A 23,206-nucleotide genomic window follows, 5' to 3' on the forward strand; every position below is an offset into this window, starting at 1 on the left:
AAGCCTGTTAGCGCCAGTCTGTCACCATATTGAACTTTAAAGTGTTCAGAATGAACATGAATGTTGGAAGAAAGCTTAAAATGCAGTTGGAAGACAAGTGTAGACAAGTGAAAAAAAGGGAAATGAAGATAGAGGCTGGACGAGAGGGAGGAAGAAGCTCTCATGAGAAAACTAATCCTTTCACTAATCATGATCAACAACTTAAACCAATCAGGCACAGAATGAGAGAAATTCATTCAACTACAGATGAGTAATCCATCTGGATCCATTTAGGCTAAATCTACATTGTAAATAACATTGTCTCCACCACAATGAAGATGCTTTTTTAAACTCACAGGATTTCAGCCAAAGTATTTTTTAAGGGGTTCACTTGGACTTAACAGAGATTCGTGTGTTAATCCGTTGGAAAAAAATGATAATAGTTTTAATCACTAAAACCAATAAGTCGAGCTATTCACTAACAAACCCTTGAGGTTCAGAAATACTCGTTTTTACTCGCTCTTCAAGCTTTCCAGTTACATTCAAAACTTGTTTATGCGGTGTCGCTAGTGTATTTTTGGGTTTGGCTTGTGTTTTCACTTTTTTTTGGTTTATTAAACTTTTACTGGAGTCGTGAAGCTTTCGTCAATCTAAAAATATAAATGTTTATTTATGAAAATTGTGAATTCGCTAACAACTTTCATTCTAATTTATCGTCATCATCATTAACAACTACAACAGTTTTAGAAACACCAACAATACAGGCAAGATTTGTTACCTTTGCCTACTTGCCAACTGGATCAAGTCTTTTTTTTTCCTTCCTTTTACATTTCTCAGCAAATCGTAGAAATTGATAAAGATCTAATTAATGATCGTTTTTGATTGTTTGTGTTTATCTTATTTTCCTAATTTTATCACCAACTCAAGTAGTTTGACGAGTATAAAAAGTTGAGTTAATCTCACATCTTTACAATTATGTCTCATCTCATATATTCAAATGGTAATTCGGTACAACTACCTGATCCAAGGTGGACTGGTCAACGGCACCTCGGTGAACACAGTGTTAAATTGATTAAAGAAATGGATCATTTGACGTCTATAATTGAAGAAATATTACGAAGAAGTGACTGCCCCCATTTAACAGTTCATATCGAGACACTTAGAGAAGGTGGTCATGAGATAGCTTGCTGGGCGCCAGAATATGATTTTGGTGATATTCATGCTAATGGATATTGGTCACTATTAACAATTGGACTCAAGTTATGTAATCTTGTTGTAGATCGCTATCAAAATGACCCAAATCCCATTATTGATAATGATCTTAAAAATCTACTTGATTTTGCCAACATTGCTATTGATGTGGTGAGACTTCTTCGCAAAGACTCTATAGATTGTAAGTACAGTTAATCTTTTCTGGTTTCAATTCAAATCAAATTTTATTCATGTGTTTGTTATTTATCTAGTCGCAGCTTCTCAGGAAAACACGGAACCAAGTTTACAAGCATCTTCTTTAAAGTATTTCGTCGACTTGTTTGGGTTACTGTTGAGTATTGAGAAGGAAAAGATTGCTCCCGCCTTTGGACAATTTTGTGGTTTCTGGTTGAGTCCTCAATCTCAATATGCTACAACCGTTTTCGTAACTGGACTATCATTATTAAGTGCTCGTATCACCGATGGACTGAAATGTATTATAAGCAGAAATCAAAGAGGTTTAGTGTTTGCTGAGCTGGTCAAGAGAGCTGATGTATCTTTTGTAACCAAACTTCGAAACCTTTTGGAAAGCCCATTTTATAAAACGTATCTTCCTATTATTTTGTATGGACGAAGCCCCAAGACTCGGGTTGATATTTATTTTAACCGACAAACAACCTGGATAATTAGTCCTATTAATAAAAAAGTTTTACGATTCACTGAGAATCATGGCGGACCAACAGGATGGAAACAGGAAAAAATTCGATGCAGATTATTTCAGAGTCACCCATTAGGAAAAGGACACGAAAATAAGCTAGTGATCTATTGTCATGGAGGGGGATTCACCATGGGATCACCTGAATCTCAAGAAGTAGGTAATCAAAGATGTTATATTTCAAAAATAATTCCATCTGATGGCCAAGTTATTCCATTTTCCTTTTTCCTCATTGACCTTTCCTTTATAATCAATTTATTCAGTCAACCATTATCCTCATTAACCGACCATTCAGATACGCTTCAACTAAGCTTAGTCCTCTTAAATATGTTGCATTACCATGATAACATTGAACTCGATAAAAAAGAACCTGAGCCTATTAAATTATCTTTCGATGATACATTCTTTCCTTGTAAATGACATTTGATTACTTTTAAGCAGAAAGTTTAAAGGATTTAAACGACAAATTAATGGTTCAAGTAAACAAAGTTTCATAATATGTACGTCATTCAAGGAAAGATAAATTCATTATTGATAGTGAGCAATTTATACCCACTATTATACTTAATTTAGCGCAAATCTTTATCATCCTTTTTTACCAATATCTTATTAATATTTTTTTCATTTTCCTACAGATTTTTATCCGTGATTGGGCTAATAAATTAGATGGAATCCCAATTTTGAGCGTGAATTATACTCTAGCTCCGGAAGCCAAGTTTCCAGTTGCCATTCAAGAAATTCTGGACGTTTACCTCTCCGTGACCAATGAGAAAAAGTCTCCATTGGAAACTTTTCTTGGTTATAAGCCAACCCAAATAACCTTAGTTGGTGATTCAGCTGGTGGCAATCTGTGTACCAGTTTGTGTATGGTTTTGAACGATATAAGACTCAAAGATGCAGACTTTCCTATTCAGATGCCCAATTCGCTAATCTCTTTCTATGCACCGTTCAACATAACGCTTCTTCTGTCTCCATCGATTACTTTGGCCTCTTGTGATTCTCTTCTTTCTGCTGGCTTAATGTTATCCTGTTTTGAAGCTTATTTACCAATCACAGATGAAACCAATTCACATAATAACACTGAATCAACCGTGGACAATAATGCTCTCATTAGATTACCCAATTTGGTTGAGTTAGTGAAAAATGTTCTCAAATCGATCAAAGGTTAGAATTCATTTCTTTACTAACACCGAAATATGAAGCTAAATATTAGACTGATTTATAATTCTATTCTTTTTTTGCTCATTTAGATATAAAACTCTTCCAAACTGGACAATGTGACCCATGGTATCGAGCAGAGAAGGCCAAGTTACAGGAAACTGTTGAAAAATTATACAAAATTACGTCAAATCCATACATTTCTCCATTGTATTATCAAGACTTTGAATCTCTTGCTTCAATTAATCTGCATTTGATTGCTCTTCATTTTGATCCATTCCTAGATGATAATGTTACGATGGCCAAAAAGTGGAAGGGAAAGGTCACTTTGGATGTTTTAGACGGTCTCCAACACGGTTTCCTCAATTATATGCCTTTCATTGATGAAGGAAGGAAAGCGAACGAATTAGCTGTGAGACGAATCAAAGAAACTTTTAAATGATTTACATTTTTTAATTAGCACTAATTGACTGAAATCTGTTCCTTGTTTCCAGATGACACTTTAAAGAGTTAATACTTATTCTTTTAGGTTATTTATAAATTAGGATCGGATAGAATTGTGATGTTAACTTGGTTAATTTTAATCATTTTAAATTATTCAAATTTTTGTTTCCATCTTTTCTTAATCTCAATCTTTTGATTGTATAACATGGCTAATTTATAGCGTCAATTTATCTTTATTTTTGTCTTTCAACCTGAATTTTAAATTAACAAACAAATGATCTGAAAATGGCGTGTAATTTAAAATCTAAACTTTGTTATTCTTATTGATTTTTGAAAGCTCAGATTAGTTTTGATGGTTAATTCAGAACAAAATGAGATTTGCTTTTATGAATGGAGACTTTTACTCTGAAACTACGAAGTTACTTGTATTTTAAATTGTCAATTTTTCGCATTAAATTCTGTTCATGAATAAGCACAATGCGCATTCAAATGAAACAAATCTTGTATAAACCAACGATTCTTATCAATGAGACAGAATTAACTTGACCGATCAATAATTTAATCCATCTCTTTTCAACGATTTGCGTGTTTATTCACCAGGCCATCTCAATTACTTGTATCTTTTACTTTAAGCGTACTTAATATCGCAATCCAACTGCTGATAGAATCTTTCAAATGAAGTTAAACCTTCTGCCCATCATGAAAATTCAACTAAAATTTCAATTGAATTTTAAGCTGACGTCAAGAGAGAACGAGTAAATTCAAATTTATTTTTGAATTGTGAACCCAAACATCTTGAATCTTTCAATCATTGCATGAATCTAGCTGAATAAAAGAGCTAAACCTTTACCAACAAGAATGTTACATTGTGTTATACAATTTATTAATTGGACTGGGACTTTTGCTCGTTTCCAACTGTCAAAATCCACCTTTTCTATGGCCTTGGCTACCTGGTTTGCTCTTCTCGTTGTTCCATTGATTCGAACAGGAACTCGTTCTTGCCTTGAAGAAACCAAATTATAAAACATGATTTCTGCTGAATAAAAGGAAAAATAGAGACAAAAAGACAGATGATTCAATTGGTTATACAATTAGTTAGGCTGCTCGAATAACTGCTTTTTAAACCAAAAGCCTGACAATTATGTTCCCTGGATCTTCTTTGATTGCAAAGCTCTCTGTGAAATTATCTAATAAATAAACCCATAATCATAGATAACTATGAGCTGCTAATAATAATAACTGTGATAACAACGCCTACCGGAATTTCCATCAGTGTCAATCTTTATTTAATTTCTTATCATTTATTACCTTGCTTTTGAGTTGTGATTTTATTTTTTCCTTGAATCCAGTTTAGATCAATCAATATCCTCAATAGCCAATGAATAAATTGTTTTTCAACACACCAGCCTGTGAAACAGAAACAGAGTTAACGATAATTGGCGAGCTACCTTCATGGGTTGATGGTAACCTCTACCGGATTGGACCAGGATTGTTTGATCTGGATGAAAATTTCACTGTCAATCACTGGTTTGATGGAGCAGCAATCCTTTTTAAATACAAATTGACACCGAACCGGGTAACATGTAAATCAGCCTTCCTCAAAACAGATGCTTACCAAAAGATGATCACCCTTCATCGACCAGTTTACACTGAATTTGGAACTCCTGCCTACCCTGATACGACCAAATCACTGTTTTCCCGTTTCATCAACCGAGTTGTACCTTCAGAGTTGACTGACAATGTCCATGGAAATATCTACACCATTGGAAGTGATTTATATTGCGCCTCAGAGACATGTAACATATGGCGTATTAACCCAGAAACTCTTGAAGCTGAATATAAAGTTGATCTTTCCAAAGTATCTCCAGTTCAGCTTGCTTCATCTCACCCTCACACTGAACCTGATGGCACCATAATTAACATGGGTTCTTCTTTTATGACTGGATTAAAATATCACATCATTAAAATTGATCCAAACAGAGAGTTGAAACATAACCAGAACAAACACAAAGAGCATAAATACAATTTCCCGCTTACTGAGGTCCTTTCTTCTTTTTCATCAACTTGGAAAACAATGTTTTCCTATTCTCACAGTTTCTCAGTAACCAACAAGTACATAATTTTAATTGAACAACCATTACTCATCAATATGGTTAAATTGATTGCTGCTGTTGTAAAACAGCAACCTCTTAGAGATTCTTTTGTCTGGTGCGGTGAGCGTGAGAAGGTTAGTCATCTGTTGATATTTGTTTTATACTCTGAATCATCGTTCATATCCTAAACCACTGTTTTTAAGCCTTTGTCTTTATCTTAACCCTATTGTTACCGAGTCAGACTATTGCCTTATCTATTAATCTCGCCAGATTTCTAATTTATACGATTTTTCATCATGAATAATGAAAAATGTCAACACATTGCTTATCTGTAATAGCACTTCAACCTTTTCTTGTTATATTTTCAACATTGTGCCCAAGATTTTTGCTAAAAATGCCTCTTAATTAGGTTGGTAGATCTTTTGTCAATGGTTTTAGTCTCATATTTCATTTAAGTGTTAATTACATAATTATCATTTCCTTACCAAACCATTGAACTCATGGTTATTTAATTTCTTGTACTTTTCCTTTCAGTGATCACTTCACTCATCTGATTATATCTTTAGCTAAACATAACAATGCTTTTAATCTAATTTAATTGTCTCGTTTTTATTTACAGACTCGCTTCCATGTTATTAACAAGGAAAGTGGCCATATTTTACCTTATATTTTTTACGCTCCACCATTTTTCTTCCTCCATACTATCAACGCATTCGAAGATGGCAATCATATTGTCATTGATTTGGTTGCCTATGATGACGATAAGGTTTTAGATTCATTTTACCTTAATAAATTGCGACAACCTGAACGTGAGGAAACGGAAGGTCAACCATCTATTCGTCGTTATGTTTTACCTTTGGTCACTGAGGAAGTCATGAAAAGTAAACAGCAGCCTGGAGATAACCTTACAACCCTTAGCTATACAACATCAAAATCAGAAAAGATTGATGAACGAGGAATCAATGTGACACCAGATTATCTACTTAACCCAGGTTACCAGATAAATGTCCTTTGCTACCCATTTCTCCATACAATACCAATTGATTGTTAATTAATAAGGTTGATTGATTGTTTCTCCTTTTTATTAACCTCTCCAGGCTTTGAAATACCATCAATTAACAAAAAATTTGATGCCAGGGACTATGAATTTATCTATGGAAGTGGATTGTTTGAAAAAAATACATTTCAAAATTCGGTAAGAATTCATTTATTATTTTCATGTTTCTGTTTGTTTGGGAATCGCGTGACATTAATATCAATGGACAGTTATAAATCATTTAGTTCATGAAAAGTCTATATTAATATTCTCAATCGATTTTTATCAATCTTTTAATTTATCCATTGAATGTCCATCAACGTCCATTAATGGTTATCCAGTTGGTTAAATTCAGTGTCAAGACCAAACTTCAAAAAACATGGGTCGGTACAACAACCCAATTTGCTGGAGAAGCTGTTTTCATACCCAAACCTGGTTCAACCGTTGAAGATGAAGGTAATAAAACCAATTGTTGATTAATAAAAAATTAACTCTTTTTAATTTTACTTTAAGGTTTGATAGTTTCAACTGTTTCAGAGTTGGAAGCTGGAAAGAAAAATTTCCTTGTTGTTCTTGATGCCTCTGCTTTTACTGAGATTGCCAGAATTGAGATGAACAATGTTCCACTTTGTCCAACTGTTCATGGTTTATGGATTCCTAATGAAACTTCTGGTTCTTGTGTTGGTTCCTCGAGTGAAACACTTAAGATTGAAGATGAAACAACTGAACTTAAACCAGAGCCTAAAGATTAATTTTGATTGTTTAACAACTTGAATAAGCTGATATTCAATGTATTATTTCAATGTAATATCTGTGCACTTGAAATGAACGAGACATTTTTATTTGTTGAATTACGTTTGTATTTTATTCTTGTTTCAATTTTGATTAAATCCAATTCAACGGGAAAAAATCTCAATGGAAAACATTTTATTTAATTTAAGATGTTTGCAATCAAAACACCACTCGGTATCAACAATAGCAATAGATTTAATTATTTACAAAAGTAAATGTTTCATCTCATTTTTTGGTATATAATCTATTTTACATTTTTTCAACAAATACAGTTTCAATTTTGTCGCTTCAATATTGTAAAAATAGTTTAGTTTATCATTAGAATTGACATAATTTGATTTAATTTCTGTAGATATTCAAACTGTAAACACGTTTTGAAGTTAAAAGTGAATGGTTGGCAATTATATCATCCTCATTGTGGTAATTGCTGATTAATTAATGCCATCAATGTGAATCGAGTATAATGAATGATGAAAATGAGTCGATTGTAAAGAAATCACAAAAAGTTGGAATAAATTGTTTCCTTCAATGGTTTTGTTCAATCCACCACAATCAGTTGACGAAAACGAATCAAAGTTAAAATGAGAAAATATTAGAAATGATTAAACGTCACATTAAAATACAATATCCACAGTAACCGTTAGCATCCGATGGAAGGCAGTGACACTTTCGTCGTCTTTGTGATAAAACTCGACCTTCTTCAATCTTTTTTTTCAATTTTTCTGTAACAAATAAAATAAATTGTTAGTTAATTGTTGACCAGAATAATTTGAATCGCATTTTGAATCTAAATATTGTACAAACCTGCAACATCTTTTTTACCAATGGCAATTAAACCATCAATAAGCTCTTTAACCGGATTCTTCGTTGGTGGAAGTCCATGTAACCAGATTAACATCATTCTATAACAATGTTCTTTATAGCTTGTCTTTCCAGTATATTGATGTTCAATTGCTTTAATATGTTCATCTGTAAAATCCCAAATTCTGGCTAATCTTTTCCAATCTTGAATTTCAAGATGGTTACGTGAGAGTGACCATAAAATGTCTTTAATTTGTTTCAAATAAGATTCAGATAATTCACTGTTGGGTGCATCGCGTGCATAGGTTGATTGAGTTTCGTTTGATTCAATGGAGGTATTACGTTCAATTGATGATTTACGAGATGAGCTTCCACCAATTGATGAGCCATATCGAGAACCCCGAAGTCTTTCAGCTTTAATCAGCATATCAACGATTGCAATAAAGGAACCACGAGCAGCAATATAAAGAGCAGTGCGTCCCGACTGTTTCAATACCAGGCAAGGGAACAGGTTCAACAAATGGAAGCAACAATATAATTGTTAAATATCAATAAGAAACGAAACTGCAGGTAACTTGACTTTCGTAAGTCAGGTATTAATGTAATAAAATGTTTATCTAAATCACTTTTTGCTTTTGTGTAAGATTGATCATCAATTTGTAATTTAATTTGCTTTTCATGATCAATTACAAAATTTGATGGATCATTTGATTACCATAAGTTTATTACAAATTTCATACCTTTTCAACAAGAGTGAAATCAGCACCATTTTCAATCAAAATTTCAGCTATCTCAGTGAATCCCATTTCTGCTGCTAAATGTAGCCCAGTTTGGTGTCTCTGTAACAAGTTGAACAAAAAAACAGTTTCAACGTTAGTTTATAATCAAATGGATTATCATCATCAGATCATTCATTGATTTTCAACAAGACAATCCCATGAAACAAAAAAAAACAAAATGGCCAAAGTCAAGGTTGAACAGTTCCAAAGCGGAAATGGATTAGTTCAAGAGGTGTGGTGATAATTTAGTATCGGCACACCTTAAGAATGTGAAAAATTATTTAATAACATCTGTCTTACAAATCACTAATTCAATTGTAGATGCAAACTTAATCTGGTGTAATAACACTTGGGTTTACTGGTAACAAAAAAGTACAATATTATTGCTTATAAATGGTGTTAAATTAAGTTGACTGTTGACGGTCAAGACCACAATCTGAACTGTTTCAATTGGACTGATTAATTACATTGTTTCAAACTGCAGATTCATTGGTTTAAAACTGTATGAATTTTTTGCATGATAAATCCATTAAATATGAAATTGTTTCACAAATTTTTTTATTTATTGTAATTAACAGTCTTTATCGATCTATTAAACATAATTCATAACTTAAACTGCAACTTTCGTTAATTATATACTCAATATACACATTATCGCGAAACAATCAATGTTAATAACCTCATAATGATTTTTCACTTCTACTTTTTTCTCAATCTTAGCAATTAGAAACAATTTGAATGTCTTATGGGCGAGTTAATTTTGTAAACTTTAATCCACAAAAAAGCCAATGGACTTGATTCAGTTTCACTTGAATAGCAAAATTTACAATCAAATGTAACGCTCCTTGGTTGATGTTTTTTTGTTTGAAGCAAGATTTTTGATTAAATCAAAATGTTGCATAAAGTATAAGCAAAATTATTGTACAAACGGGTAAGGCTATGAATGGTTAAGGTAAGATATTTGATTACAAAGAAAAGCTATTAATATGCAAAAATAATAATGGTCTTTATGATCATCTCTCATTTTTCTTAACTCTCATAATCATATTATTTCATTTAAAATATGAATTGATTGTGGACCCGACCCATTGTGGCTTTGCAATTAATGATTTTGTGTTTAAATTGTTTATTTGGGTTCACATGTAACTTTAGAGAGAGAATCTGGAAAAGCCATTAAAGGAATTAATTATTACCTAATTTGATTTGCATTGGTTTGTGAAAGGGCCAAAGTATATTAAATAATAGGAACCATTGAAACACAATGTACATAATTATTCTGATTGCGGGTTTGGCACTCAAATTATTATCAAGTTAAAACCATAAACACATCAAAAGGTAGATTAATGGTTGAATGTAATACAACGAAATGTTGAGTTTAAAATATGATTACATCTAAATGAAACAAATTGTGGTTACAGATCAACATTTAATGGTTTTCATTTAACCATTTCAATTTACCAATAATCAGACCATTTTATTAATAGTTTAAAAAAGCAAAGCAAAAGTGATTACAATTTATTTGCAATTTATCAATGTTATAAAACATTATTTAACTTGATGGAACAATCAAAATGACATTTTTATGTTAAAATTGGTTTATAAATAAATAGCAAACTCAATTGCTAACAATTGAGTTACAAATTTGTTCAAATTTCAAACTAATCAATTGGTAATTAACTGCAAATCAAAATTCACTTACAAAATTATAGCCACTAATGAACAATCATTAATCACGATTCTTATTGTTTTGCTATTCAAATTGAAAAGTAATTCAATTTTTTCAGTTATCACAATTTACTCTCAATGTAATCAAATGATTGAAAAATCATTGAATCAGTTGCAATGCATTCAATTCACAATCTGATTGGATTGTAATAGCAATTGAATGTTGGCAACAATATTCAAGTTAATCAATTTTACCCATTGGTTGCTTTACCAGAATGCTAATGATTGATATATGAGTTTCCACAATTTACTGAAAAAAGTTATCACCAGAATTTATGATTAAATAAAATGGCAATAGATTTGGCAAAAATGGAAAGATTAATGTTGATGAAAATACATATAAATTGTGCTTCAGCCCACAAACATTCCTGATCGATCATAAATAACAAGATTAAGTTAATTATAATCAAGTTATAACGAAACGCGATATTAAAGTTTAGATGTTGGATAAAGCAAATCCATAAACAATTAGAAAGTAAGAATGATTTTCCTAATTCAAAATAGATAATAAGCTGAACAAATCAGAATCATTAGTTAAATATGAAGGTAAAAGTTAATCTTGAAAGTTTTCTTAATTCATCTGAGCATCATTATCAAGTTAAGCTTAGTCTTGATCATTATTAACACTGTCTACGGGCAAGGTTTAAGGTGTTAAATTTACAATTAATTTTCTTTCATGATAATTATAAAATTTTTGTACCAAATAAAAGGCATCAATTAAAATAGCTACAACAGTCAATGGGTGAAGTCTCAGTTCACCTGAAAGTAAATCTTCATCAATCTATTTTACTATAAGTTAATGATTAGTTGCCTGATTATTATTTAAATCATTTTAAAATCATTTTGAAACCAGTCAATAATAAATGCTGGTCCATGTTTTACAATCAACCATTAACTGCTCATTAACATGAAAGACTTGTGGGTTGGGTTTTTAATCTAGTATTTTAATTCACATCATCTTTTCATGCTAATTTTAATCAAATAATCTTAATTGTCCTCAAGATTCATTAAGTTCATAGAAGTAAAAGTTAAACTTGTGTTGACAAATTGAGTTAAAATCTTATTCAACTTTTTGTTAATTTTTCAATTCAGTGTTGATTGAAATGATTGTGAGCAAGATTTAATCAGCTTTAAATGATCAATTATGATAATTATCATTGATTCAAATGAGTTTACAAAGAAATTGTTTACAAATTGTTCATTTGTCTGATTGATGGTCTTTGTGAATTGTATAATCAACAAATGATTCAATTTTAAATTTGATACAATTGTAAGTAAAATGATCAATTTAATGTAGAGTTAACAGAATGGATAAACTAAGTTAAATGATTTAATTGAGTAAACCGAATCAATTTAGTGTTACCTTTCGTGACAAAATTAAGGACTCATTAACAGAAGCTCAACATTTTGGGCTCACATTTCTTGAGTTGAATCCATCAAGCAAATTAATCGTCACAATTAAGTTGACAACGCGATATTTAACCTCACTCATCCTTACCATGGTCATGTTATTAAAGGATCAACTCATAATCTTGTCTTAATAACTACTTTTTTAGCATCAAAGACTTTTCTTCATCTCCTTATTTATCATCACGCAATCTAACCTCTAACGATTCACTGGACTGTATAGAGATGTGAGTAGAGAAAATGATTCAACAGAATTTTCCTTTTTTTCCATGAAAAAAAGCAGAGACATTTTCAGTTGATAATGAAAGTTACTATTTGTCTTGGGACCAACATTACAAAAAACAAAGCTTCTACGGGTAAACAATGTTAACAGCAATTTAATTATAACCCAAGAGTGATACTCATCCGGTTCCCATCTCCGGTGTGTGTTTAGGTTAACCTAACCCACCCACAGTTCACCCTTAACACCCTTACAAACTCCCCCAACAGTTTTACATCCAATTGTATAATTAAAGTCACTTTTTGGAGTGAATCAAATTGGGTAAAGGTAAAGGTAAAGGGGCAAGTCTAATGGTTAAGTAAATATGTATTTTCAAAATAATCTTAAATTATTTATATTAATTGCTTAAATTTGTCCTCTTTGATAATCAGCCTGTCATGGGTAAATAATAATACGTGATATGTTAACGAGATGTTTAGCCTTTTCTTATTAATACATTATTATCTTTCACAAATTGCTGTTAACTAATTGTTTCTGTTTGTGTGTCTTTTCTTGCCTTATTACTATTATTATTTTTTGATTGTGTGCTTCCTTTTTTTACATGTAAATCATCATTAAAACACCATTAAAATAGTAAACAAAAAAGGATGGACATGAAATGATGCTTACATTGTTGATGGCATTGATGAAAGCTCCTTTAGAGACCAACAGTGCTACAGCATCCGAATGATTACCAGCAACTGCGAGGTGAAGTGAAGTGTTACCTTTACGATCTCGACTATTCAGAGAAGCTCCATAATCAAGTAGCAATTTAATTGCTTCACAATTGCCCAAACCACTGGCCACATGTAATGCAGTTCGTCCTTTCTGTTCAAAACAATAAATCAAATCAAACATTAACAAGTTATCATTAAATGTTCATCAGAATAACATTCATTTTCTTGAATCAAGAGTTGGATAATTATCGTTGGCACTTCAGTGTTCAACCTAATAATGAGCCAACTGAACTTACCGAGTCGATTGCAAACGTATCAAAGTTATGTTTGAGTAATATTTCAATCGATTCTTTGTGTCCACTTAAAACAGCTAAATGAAGGTTTGTTTGGCCATCTTCAGCTCTATCATCACATAATTTCATTTCATTGAGAAGACGATCAATTATTTTATGATGACCTCTGGTTGCTGCCCAATGCAGGCAACTCCGATTATCCTGAATGAATGATGAATAATTAATAGCCAAAGTTTAACAGATTAAATGATCAATTGAACTCACCTTGTCTTTGATATTTATATCGATTCCTGATTCAATTAATAAATCGCCAATTTCAAGATTATCATTGAGGACAGCATAATGTAAAGCTGTTTGACCATTCTGAAAAGATAAACAGATTAATGATCAACTTTAAATGAATATTCAGTTTTTGTTTTCAGCCAATTTCAACAAACTCATTTTAATCAATTTTTAATCAAAACTGCCTCATGTTTCTCAAAGTCTATTACATAAACGTTCATCAAAATATATTAATTTTATATAAATAATTTCATATTTATATGTATTTATTTGAACGTGAGTTGATTCCAAAATAGTAAATAATATGGAAAAGGTAAATATAAGTTATCAAATGACAAGAGAAATGCTTTTGGTGAAAACATTTCAGTTTCAAAGACAAGCATCTGACATTTTCATTCAATTTATAAATAAGTTATTTGATAATTATTTTTAGAATGATTTTGAAATGTTATTTTTTGGCAATAATTATGATTGTTCAGTCGATTCAGTAAACAACGTCAGTGGAACTGATTAATCAATAAATGGATGGAAATTTTACTGGAAAATTTTCACAGAAAACACGAAAAAATTCATTGCTAATATTTATTCAGATTCTGTCTTTCCATTTAATGATAACTTGCTTTCACATTATATTCAACATTTCTGGATGGCTCTTATTGCTGTGATTAGATGTGGATAATTAACCCTTAACTTCCTCTTTTTATTATCATTGAATGTTTGGTGAGAGAAAAGATTATCTTTAAATCGATATCAACTCTCGCTTTTTTCACCGAGTTACTCTGAATATTTCACTGTTATTATTATCATGATGTGGATGCCAACTCTCAGATGATGATTGTCATCACACGCATGTCGAAATATGTATTAGATTAATGGGAATTTCATTTTACTCTTTCATTCATGATTTCATTCTGTACTAGAAGGTCAATCATAATAAAATAATGAGAATGATAATAACCACACTTATGAATAAATCTTTTCATATCGTTGCATTACTTTTCCCATTTAATTAACTATTAATTATTTTCAATTGTTATTTCTTTCGACTCACATCATTTATAAAAATCCCTAACAGTTTGAGGAAAATGAATAACAATTTTTCCACAAAATTTACATGATTACAGAATAGCTTTGCAAGAGTTTTTGAAACATTTTATAACTTACCTTATCCACTGCATTGATATCAAATTTATCGATAAAACCAAGTAAATATTCAACAACATCTAACTGGTCATTGTAAACGGAACAATGAAGAACTGTTTGTCCTTTCTATTGATTAGGAAAAACCATGAGAAAATTGGTTAATATGGATGGAGGTAGAGATCGGTGGAAGCATATTTCCTTTGAATTACCTTGTTGGCTAAACTAAGTGAAGCTCCATTTTCTGCTAGTAATTTCATTGACCCGAGTTGACCATACCAAGCAGAAACTAACATTGGACTCATTCCAAACTGGGATAAAGGGTAATAAAGTAACAGTCGAAGGGAAAAATTTACGTTAGAACTTGAAAAATAAAACTCGCAGGGAATGAAAGACAATCTTGGATAAATTATTCACCTTATCGACAGCTTCAATATCACATTTTGCTTGTATTAGGAGATTCAAAATTTCAAGATGTCCGTGCATTGCTGCCCAATGACATGGAGTCCGATCCAACTGTAATTAGGTACGAGAATGGCCATTAAAACAATTTGTTGAAAATAAATTGGAAACTTCAACCTACTTGAGTTTTACTGTCAATATCAATCTTAACAGAAACTAATCTGGTGGCCAGATCCAAATCATTTCTAATGGCAGCATCATGGAGAAGCTGCTCTTTACGGTTTCCTAAACACAGATAAATATTGGTAATTAGTCAGATACTCTAGGAAAATATATTATAAAATGTAATATAAGGAGTTTAGTAAATGCATGCAAATAGTATTTTCATTTTCACTTACCTTTTGAATGATTGTTTAATTGTAATGAAATTAAATCAGGATCTTGAGCACGGCTTGAAGCAAGAGAAGACCTTTTCGATCTATCAACCAAACTTGCTCGATCCTCCATTAAATTAAATCTTATCTACACATTGATGAGATTTTTGTTTTGATAATACTAAAAAAATGTGTTCCAATTGAATGACCAGAATCAACTCATTGAGAATACAGGAAATGTTTCAAAATGATACATGGAATGAGAATAAGCAAAACTACAAAATAATAGAACCAGGTTAGCTCCTAAATGAGAACCAATAAAATCTAAATGGGTATAAGCAACAAAAAAATAACCACAAGTAAATATAAACACAGTAAAAATAAGCAACTGAGGTGATTACCCAAAAAAGGGAAGACAAGCATTATGCTGACAGCAATTAGATATCCATTGGAGTATTAATCACATTTTTCAAGGAAACAATTTGATTGCAATTTGGTCAGAAACTAATGCTTACTTTCGCTACAACTAAACACTTAACAAATATAAAATAAAAATTGAAAAGATATCTGAAGAGCAAAAAATCTAACAAAAAAAACTCCAACATTGGATAAAAAAAGAAAGAAATCGAAAAAGTCGATTTATTAGATTTTATGCTGAACATCAGATGGCGGCACTTAAAAAAAGTAACTGAAAAATCCAAATTTTAAGGCGCCTTAAAAGCTTTGAGTGAATCTGGTTAAAGGATTGATAACCTCATGATGAACATTACCATAAAAGTGTTGGAATTATAATTTTTTAGGAAACCTTATCGATTATTATTACCTGTTGAATTATGCTATTAAAAGTATTGCCTTGAACTTGAGCTTACTCACCTTTGTAACATTAATAACCTTCAAGTGAAACAGCAATTTCAAGCTCTAATGTGACCGGGAATTTTATATTTTTAACCTTGTGCTTTTTGTCATCTTTTTTTATTGAAAATTCCAATGGTGGTTCTATGGTGGAATATTTATTGTATCAGATTTATTCTGGTTGTGATGATCTATTTTTTTAAATTATGTGCTCAAAATAGCTACTATTGAAAATGGGAAACATGAGAAATGAAGTTATCCTGGATCTGGTTAAAGAAATATTTGTCTTCTATTTTCACTTTACTTTTCTGGTTGCTTATTGAATGAAATTTGATTCAAGTTAAAGGTTAAGCCTTTAAAGGTCAATTTTGAAGGTCGATCTTTTGTTAGGGATTAATTGAATGTGAAACAATTTGTTGCATTATCAATGTTTTCCTATTGATGCTAAAATTAACCTTTCAAATATAGGTATTTTAGCTTTGTTGTGTACATTTTCAGGTAAGGTTGAAGTTAAATGTTAGAAAATGATAATTTTGTTTATCTGATATCTTATGATCAAGGATTTGCAGTTTATTACTCAGTTTTGACTTTGACTTTTAATTAACTACAGTTTAAGTGTCATTTAGTCTCTATTGATTCAGATAATTCCCACAGAAAGAAAAGACAGGCGAAATTAACTCAAATTACAAAACCAATACTCACATGGTGAAGTGATGACAAGATGAGATTGTCAATCTTTATGATTTATCTTGACTTTGCTATTTCTTTTAATTAAATTGGGATTAAGAGATCATTAAATTTTTGCGTTTTCCCAATAAAAAAAGCTTCTAATGATTAACCAATTGGGTAAATTAAATGGTAAATAAACTGAAATAATATTGAAATGTTATCAAATGCACTTTCAGCTTTTTTATATATTTTTTCATCTGTTTTGTTTTTATGATTCCGTTGACCTGATATGTTTGTCTCATTGATTTACGCCTTCATTTAGTCAACAATTAACCATTTTTGGTAACATTGAATCAATAACATTTTTAATTCAATAGATTCTCAACTAACCAAGATGATAAGATGATATTAAAATAAGAAAACAAGTTTAAAATGGTTAATATTTATGATTTTAATCAATGAAAATACATATATTTACAATAAAATGGTCAACATTTGAAATGATTTCTTGAATTGCTGGAAACCTTAACAGACAACATACAAAATAAGACTTTTCATGTTAAAGGATTGCCCATCAATTTAACTTATTGAACCCCTGTGTTGCCGATAATTGTTTGTCAGATAAAGTGTTAAACTCAAGAAAATCAAAAATCTAATCAAAGTGAATCAAAATTATCTGCTCAATGTTCAATGATACCTGAAAATTGTCTCTCTGGCTTCTAACCAGAATGGCATCAGAAGCAATTATTTTAACCCAAACCTCACCGGCTGTAGGTTGGTCAACGTCTATTCAACGGTTTAATAGGTTATATGGAGCAAGATGAATGCCAATCATATGATGAGTCTGCTGGGGCTATTTTGATATCTAGATTGGTCAAGAAATTATTATTTTAATATAACTTGCCAGCAGTTGACTTCATGACATGTCAATTATGCGAATGTTAAACTGGATTAAAAATAAATGAAAACACATCAAAGAGGTAGAGACTCCTCATTGTGAACCCACTGGTTAAACCAGAATTGGTTTATTGCTTTTACCCTATCTTGTGTTTCAGATCAAACCCAGATTGAAAGATGTAATTCAAATTGATTGTGTTTAAACTAGTAGATCACGATTAAATTGACTGTATTGCTGTCAAAATGATATTGGCGTACGACTGTGTTAAACATTGTTTATGGCTGAATTGTAATGTGATTGCTTTGGTGGTTGATTGTGAACATTAGCTCCTTGGTTGGATTGATTGTTGGTAAAATTAAATAACGTTGTTCCCCAGTAATGTTTAGGCCCAGAACCAAAATGAAGTCTCCATCTAAAGGTTGAGCTTTCCTCATCAAAATACCAGTAAACATTACCAATAAAGGCTCCAATGATGGTAAATATAACAGAGAGAATCAAAGATAAGCATAAAAGGACCCTAATTAAATCATGATTAATTCCTGGTAAAGCCACCATTGGTACCAGAATGAATGGAGTAGCAATTAAGAAGGTAACAGCAATGATCAAGACAATCAATGAGACAGCTTCACAAGTAAACTGACGATGATATCGAGCCAACTGTTGTTCCGGAGTTAACCTGGAAGGTTGATCATATTTCCTACAAAAAAATATCAACATTTGAAACAAATTATCTCTTGAAAAAAACGAAAATAATTTAAAAATTTCCAAATCAGCCAATAAGGTTCATAAATTGCTGAAAACATGACTGATATCATAATTTAAATCTTTACCCTTTCATCTTGAACAGCAGTAAATATTGTAACATGATGGCGATTGAAATCCCATTAACTTGACTCCAATAGATTCTCAAATTAATCTCATGTGTCAACAATTTATAAATTACCTTCATAACCAACTTAACCTTTCCAATACATTTTTGATATTTTAATAAACTGTTAATGTTAACCTAAATCAGAGTTGAACAAACCAAAGCAAAAAGTAGTCAAGATCAGTGGAAGACAGTTTTTAATTGAACATCATTTTCGCGAGTTATTGTGATTGTTAATATGACTGTAATCATAATCAGGTTAACATCAACATGATATCAACAGACAATAACAATTTTTGCTTAACTCTAAATAACATTAACATCCATCAAAATGAAAAAAGTTTGCTCTATTTTTCATCTTTTTTCAACTTCTGTCTTCCTCATCATAATCTTGAAACGTCTTCATTAAAATCACTTTTTTCAAATCTTTTTATTACTAAACCAATAATCATAATAAACGTTGAAATTTTTTACCATTTCATTGATTCACTTTTTATAGTCAACAATTAACTGATTCCGTTGAAAGTAATAACAATTTGATCTGATTTGCATTAATCTTTATATTAATGAAACAATTTAGTAAGTCAACTATTAGTTTCAATTCAAGTACAAAGGATGTTTCATTAGGAAATGTCTTTCAATCTTAAATTGTCAATCAATTGTTACAGTTGATTGTTGATTGATTGATTGACCATGATAGGCAAGTCAATCAAGGCTGATGAACAATTGTCACTGATAGTTGGTTTAATTTAATTTTAAAACAATTTGATTTCGATCTCAATCAAGGTTTCATTTTGTTTTACTTTTCATTGCTTTCCTTTCACTTATAAATATCTTAATGAAATTAACTTAATTGCGGATTGAATTGAAAGCTTAATTCAAATGTTAAATATTGATTTACAATTTATAAAACAATGTTTGGCTTGATTTGACTGAAGATGTTTGGTTAAATTGAAATCATGAAAACATGATAATGAAAGTTGATTAAAACACTAAACAGTTTTATTTTAAGACTCATCAAACCCATTAGATTAAGTGAGAAAGTTAATTGTTGGAAAGTGTTCACAATTGAAGAGTTGAATTTGCATGAGCAACTATCATTTGCTACTCGATTGTAATTATGATTATTAAGAAGATCCGGAAGAAGTTTATTAATCATTTGAATTGCATGATGAATGAAAAGAAGACAAAAAGATGATAAATCACAGGAAAATCATCTTTAAATCATCTTGGAATCACTTTCAAGTTGCTAAAACGGTTTCTTAATTAAATCAATTCCTTAATCAACTTTTGTTTGTTCATTGAAAACACTGAATACTGTTTAAAACAATGTTCGTGTTTGTTAATTGAAATCAGGAAATGATAATATATAATAAGATTAACGGTGCATTAATTGTGATGAGATTAAACCTTTATTTTACCTTTATTTTACCTTTAAGTTTACTTGTATCAAATGATATCGATGGATATTAAACCCTTTACTAATTGAGATGGATTGAAATGGTTAGAAATGATATTTCAATAAACATTTCCTGTTGTTATTTGTTTCAGAATAACATTGATGTTGATTGCTTTGTTTTCAGTCAACAATTAATTTGCTTGGCTGATTCTTACAGAGTAATTAAGTTGAAATTTTCAAGTGAATCGTTCAAGTTGTTTACTGTCTCACTACTAGGTTTGGGTTAGTGATCTTGTTCAAGGAAAAGTTAAAAATGAGAGTTAAAAATGAATCCAAAAATGCATCCAAGAGGAAACGAGTCATTGGAGGATAAGAGGTGATGTTGAGTGGTGGGAGGAGGGGAGGAAGGTTAAGAGAGTGGGTTTGGGTTGTCATATTTAATGGTTTGAATACAAGGATAAAAAATGTGTCACCTAGATATTGCCTTGGATTAACCAAACGATGGTAACACTGATTTTAGCCCAAAAGTGTCCTTTAAGCTCCAGTGATAATAATTTTGGGATTAACCAAGCAATTAAACATTTCAATCAATATGTGCAAAAAAATGGAAGCTTCAAGTTGGAGAAGCTGAAAGTTCATTTAGTCGATGACTGATTGGGAAATTTTTGTAATTTTTCATGATTGAACTTGAATCTAGATTGGATTGGATTGGAATTGGGTTTTTGTCTGGTTATTTGTCATATCAACTCACCTTTTTGACTTGGTTTTGGCTTTAATGGAAGATGAATAATCTCTTGAATTGGCAACCAGAATGACTTCTGTTGAATTTTTACATTGACGCCAAGTGCGTTGATCGACTGGTCCATTGGCTGGTGACTTTAATTGTAATAAATTAGAGTTTGCTGAATGGTTTGAGAGGGAAGAAGAAGATGATTGCTCGATTGGTTCCAATCTTTCATATCTATTGGCTGATAATGAACGAGCTTCTTGAGTTATTATTGAAATGGGTTCATTGGGTTTAGGTTTACTTTGACCAGAAACATGAAGACGAAGCACACTATTGTCTTTACCATTGGAAATTGACACTTTACTGTTGGCATTGGATGAAATTTTATCACACCAGAATTTGGATCGACTGTTGGTGGAACCATGATGTGTTGAATCATTGATTTGATTACCCTTGATTGAACCCTTTTGAATAGAAAGTCTGGGAAGAAGAATCACTTTCTCCGATTTTGAGCGTTGGGATGAAAGGCTTTTCACTGATTCACGAGAATGATTAGTCTGATCATGATGTGATGAAGATGATGAGGTTCGAGATAAGGGAGAAAAGGATGAACTTTCTGAATGGGTTGACATGGAAGAGGCACCACGATTAACCATAATTTTGTTCAAAGCGTTGGAAGACAGAGAACAGTTGCGCTCTGAAAGAGCCCATGAAGATCCAGTGAAAGGATAAGGATGATGAAGACGTGAATGATAATAATTGTTTCTAGAGAAACCAGGAAAATTAGATTTAGTCAAAGGTCCAATAATATCATCAGACTCTTCATTTGCATCGTCCTTATCATTCCCATTGTCACCGGGTAAAGAGTCAATAACATCGTCATCATCTGGATGGACATGAAGTGACAACACATTTTGATAAGCATTAACATCATTTTTGTTCACATCGTTATCATCATCTTTGTTTTCCTCATCATCATCGTCTCCAAAGGTAATCATGTCGATTGATTTGGTTGAAGTGTTCACTTTTAATCGGTTCAATCCATTGAAATTCATGTTGTCCTGTGAACTTGTCAATCCATAAACATTTTTCACACTCGTCATGATCGAGTCGATCAAAATCTTACCCAAATATTGACTCGATGATTAAGTTTGCAACTGGTTAAAGATGAAAAACATGAAAAGCAAATGATAAAATCTTAAACAAACCTTTATGATTGATATTTACCTCTTTCTGGTTTGTATATCTGTATCACAGCGGAACTGATTGACCGGTTTTGTTTACTGTTTTATCATTCAATTATATTCATTGTTTGCTGATGATTACTTCAAATGAAAGGAGATACTTTGTTACTCTCACTTCATCTAAAAGATTGAACAAAAAACTATAAAAATAAACAAAGTTGATATTAGTGCAAAAAAGAGTAAAAAGGACGGACTTACAAAAAGAGAGAAGAGAAAGACAGAAATGAAAGACGAGAGAAACAAAAAACGACTTTAGTTTGTTTCGTCAGAAGGTCTTTTTTAGAAGGTTTAAGGCCTGAAAAATACCTGATCTTATCTTCATCTGGGTTAAATTTAACCCAATCTGGTTTATTATTCATGCAGCATTATTACGCCAACCAACAGTCACAACATGACTACAGCAAGGTAAGGAAACAACAGCATTTGTGGTTAACTTGCAAAAATGATTTGCCAATATAACCAACAATGTTGACGAGTTAATTTTTTTAGCCTTGGCTTTTTGTTACTTTCAAATTTAAATACCGATCTAATCATTAACCGGCACTGTCCATGATTACCGGTTCTCAGACAAGAGCAATTGTACAAAGCCATTGGTAAAACATTGAAAATGATAAAACTGCCATAAAACAACTAAATCGAGATTGATGCAAAGGATAAAATTATTGATCTTGTCTTTGCAATTCTGATTGTTACTTAAACAATTAGCAACAATGAAAAGCATTTACTTTTCATTGTAATACAGTTTTAAGATCATAAATACCTGATTTTATCAATTTAAATGGTCTAAGATTCTGAAGATACAGCATTGGTAAAGACTGGACTGGAGGTTGTCGTTTCACAGAATGACAATAACTTAAAAAGTCTTTCGATTTATCATGAAATTTCTAAAATTCCTTACTTTATACAATTGTACTGAAGTATCTATTAGGTTAAGGATGAGATCCTCTGTTTCATTTAAAAAGCTGCACCTATTTTTGGTTGAATCGTAAGATTGAAATAGCC

At 31.4% G+C, this 23,206-nt stretch overlaps 4 protein-coding genes and 1 long non-coding RNA gene across 5 annotated transcripts; 2 read left to right on the forward strand and 3 right to left on the reverse strand.

The window, feature by feature from the left end:
* Positions 1-518: 518 nt before the first annotated feature.
* Positions 519-3,986, forward strand: LOC107368307 (hormone-sensitive lipase). The gene is made up of 4 exons (XM_015936112.3): positions 519-1,372; positions 1,443-2,041; positions 2,521-3,049; positions 3,136-3,986. Exons 1-4 carry the CDS (start codon positions 955-957, stop codon positions 3,483-3,485), a joined length of 1,896 nt encoding a protein of 631 aa, XP_015791598.1. The 5' UTR covers positions 519-954; the 3' UTR covers positions 3,486-3,986.
* On the reverse strand, positions 3,601-4,937 carry LOC149094342 (uncharacterized). Its single transcript, XR_016200875.1, has 2 exons — positions 4,796-4,937; positions 3,601-4,523 (listed from the first exon to the last, which is right to left on the reverse strand). It is a non-coding gene; the product is annotated as an uncharacterized LOC149094342 (long non-coding RNA).
* On the forward strand, positions 4,866-7,526 carry LOC107368310 (carotenoid-cleaving dioxygenase, mitochondrial). Its single transcript, XM_015936116.3, has 5 exons — positions 4,866-5,714; positions 6,200-6,572; positions 6,678-6,775; positions 6,958-7,072; positions 7,130-7,526. Exons 1-5 carry the CDS (start codon positions 4,866-4,868, stop codon positions 7,366-7,368), a joined length of 1,674 nt encoding a protein of 557 aa, XP_015791602.1. The 3' UTR covers positions 7,369-7,526.
* LOC107368309 (uncharacterized) lies at positions 7,453-16,270 on the reverse strand. The gene is made up of 12 exons (XM_015936113.3): positions 15,949-16,270; positions 15,572-15,871; positions 15,355-15,458; positions 15,189-15,287; positions 14,984-15,082; positions 14,796-14,900; positions 13,614-13,712; positions 13,353-13,550; positions 13,010-13,207; positions 8,950-9,048; positions 8,213-8,693; positions 7,453-8,130 (listed from the first exon to the last, which is right to left on the reverse strand). Exons 2-12 carry the CDS (start codon positions 15,678-15,680, stop codon positions 8,018-8,020), a joined length of 1,704 nt encoding a protein of 567 aa, XP_015791599.1. The 5' UTR covers positions 15,681-15,871; positions 15,949-16,270; the 3' UTR covers positions 7,453-8,017.
* Positions 16,271-17,494: 1,224 nt separating this feature from the next.
* Positions 17,495-22,329, reverse strand: LOC107368429 (uncharacterized). The gene is made up of 3 exons (XM_015936249.3): positions 22,188-22,329; positions 20,985-22,117; positions 17,495-18,663 (listed from the first exon to the last, which is right to left on the reverse strand). Exons 2-3 carry the CDS (start codon positions 22,061-22,063, stop codon positions 18,231-18,233), a joined length of 1,512 nt encoding a protein of 503 aa, XP_015791735.2. The 5' UTR covers positions 22,064-22,117; positions 22,188-22,329; the 3' UTR covers positions 17,495-18,230.
* Between the last annotated feature and the right edge of the window lie 877 nt (positions 22,330-23,206).

This window comes from Tetranychus urticae, chromosome 1 (genome assembly GCF_039701765.1).
Source record: "Tetranychus urticae isolate SD_2017Ah chromosome 1, NJAU_TeUrti_SD_1.0, whole genome shotgun sequence".
Taxonomy (NCBI): domain Eukaryota; kingdom Metazoa; phylum Arthropoda; class Arachnida; order Trombidiformes; family Tetranychidae; genus Tetranychus; species Tetranychus urticae.

What these genes read in the sequence shown, in the direction of transcription:
- LOC107368307 (XM_015936112.3), top strand. Translation starts at nt 955, where the DNA reads ATGTCTCATCTCATATATTCAAATGGTAATTCGGTACAACTACCTGAT. An exon ending in TCGCAAAGACTCTATAGATT is followed by an intron (nt 1,373 to 1,442) that starts GTAAGTACAGTT and finishes TTATTTATCTAG; the next exon opens with TCGCAGCTTCTCAGGAAAAC. An exon ending in TGTTCTCAAATCGATCAAAG is followed by an intron (nt 3,050 to 3,135) that starts GTTAGAATTCAT and finishes TTGCTCATTTAG; the next exon opens with ATATAAAACTCTTCCAAACT.
- LOC107368310 (XM_015936116.3), top strand. Translation starts at nt 4,866, where the DNA reads ATGAATAAATTGTTTTTCAACACACCAGCCTGTGAAACAGAAACAGAG. An exon ending in GGTGCGGTGAGCGTGAGAAG is followed by an intron (nt 5,715 to 6,199) that starts GTTAGTCATCTG and finishes TTTTATTTACAG; the next exon opens with ACTCGCTTCCATGTTATTAA. An exon ending in AGATTATCTACTTAACCCAG is followed by an intron (nt 6,573 to 6,677) that starts GTTACCAGATAA and finishes TAACCTCTCCAG; the next exon opens with GCTTTGAAATACCATCAATT.
- LOC107368309 (XM_015936113.3), bottom strand. Translation starts at nt 15,680, where the DNA reads ATGGAGGATCGAGCAAGTTTGGTTGATAGATCGAAAAGGTCTTCTCTT. An exon ending in TCATCAATGCCATCAACAAT is followed by an intron (nt 9,049 to 13,009) that starts GTAAGCATCATT and finishes AACTTGTTACAG; the next exon opens with AGACACCAAACTGGGCTACA. An exon ending in TGGTAAAAAAGATGTTGCAG is followed by an intron (nt 8,131 to 8,212) that starts GTTTGTACAATA and finishes TATTTGTTACAG; the next exon opens with AAAAATTGAAAAAAAAGATT.
- LOC107368429 (XM_015936249.3), bottom strand. Translation starts at nt 22,063, where the DNA reads ATGACGAGTGTGAAAAATGTTTATGGATTGACAAGTTCACAGGACAAC. An exon ending in GCCAAAACCAAGTCAAAAAG is followed by an intron (nt 18,664 to 20,984) that starts GTGAGTTGATAT and finishes ATTTTTTTGTAG; the next exon opens with GAAATATGATCAACCTTCCA.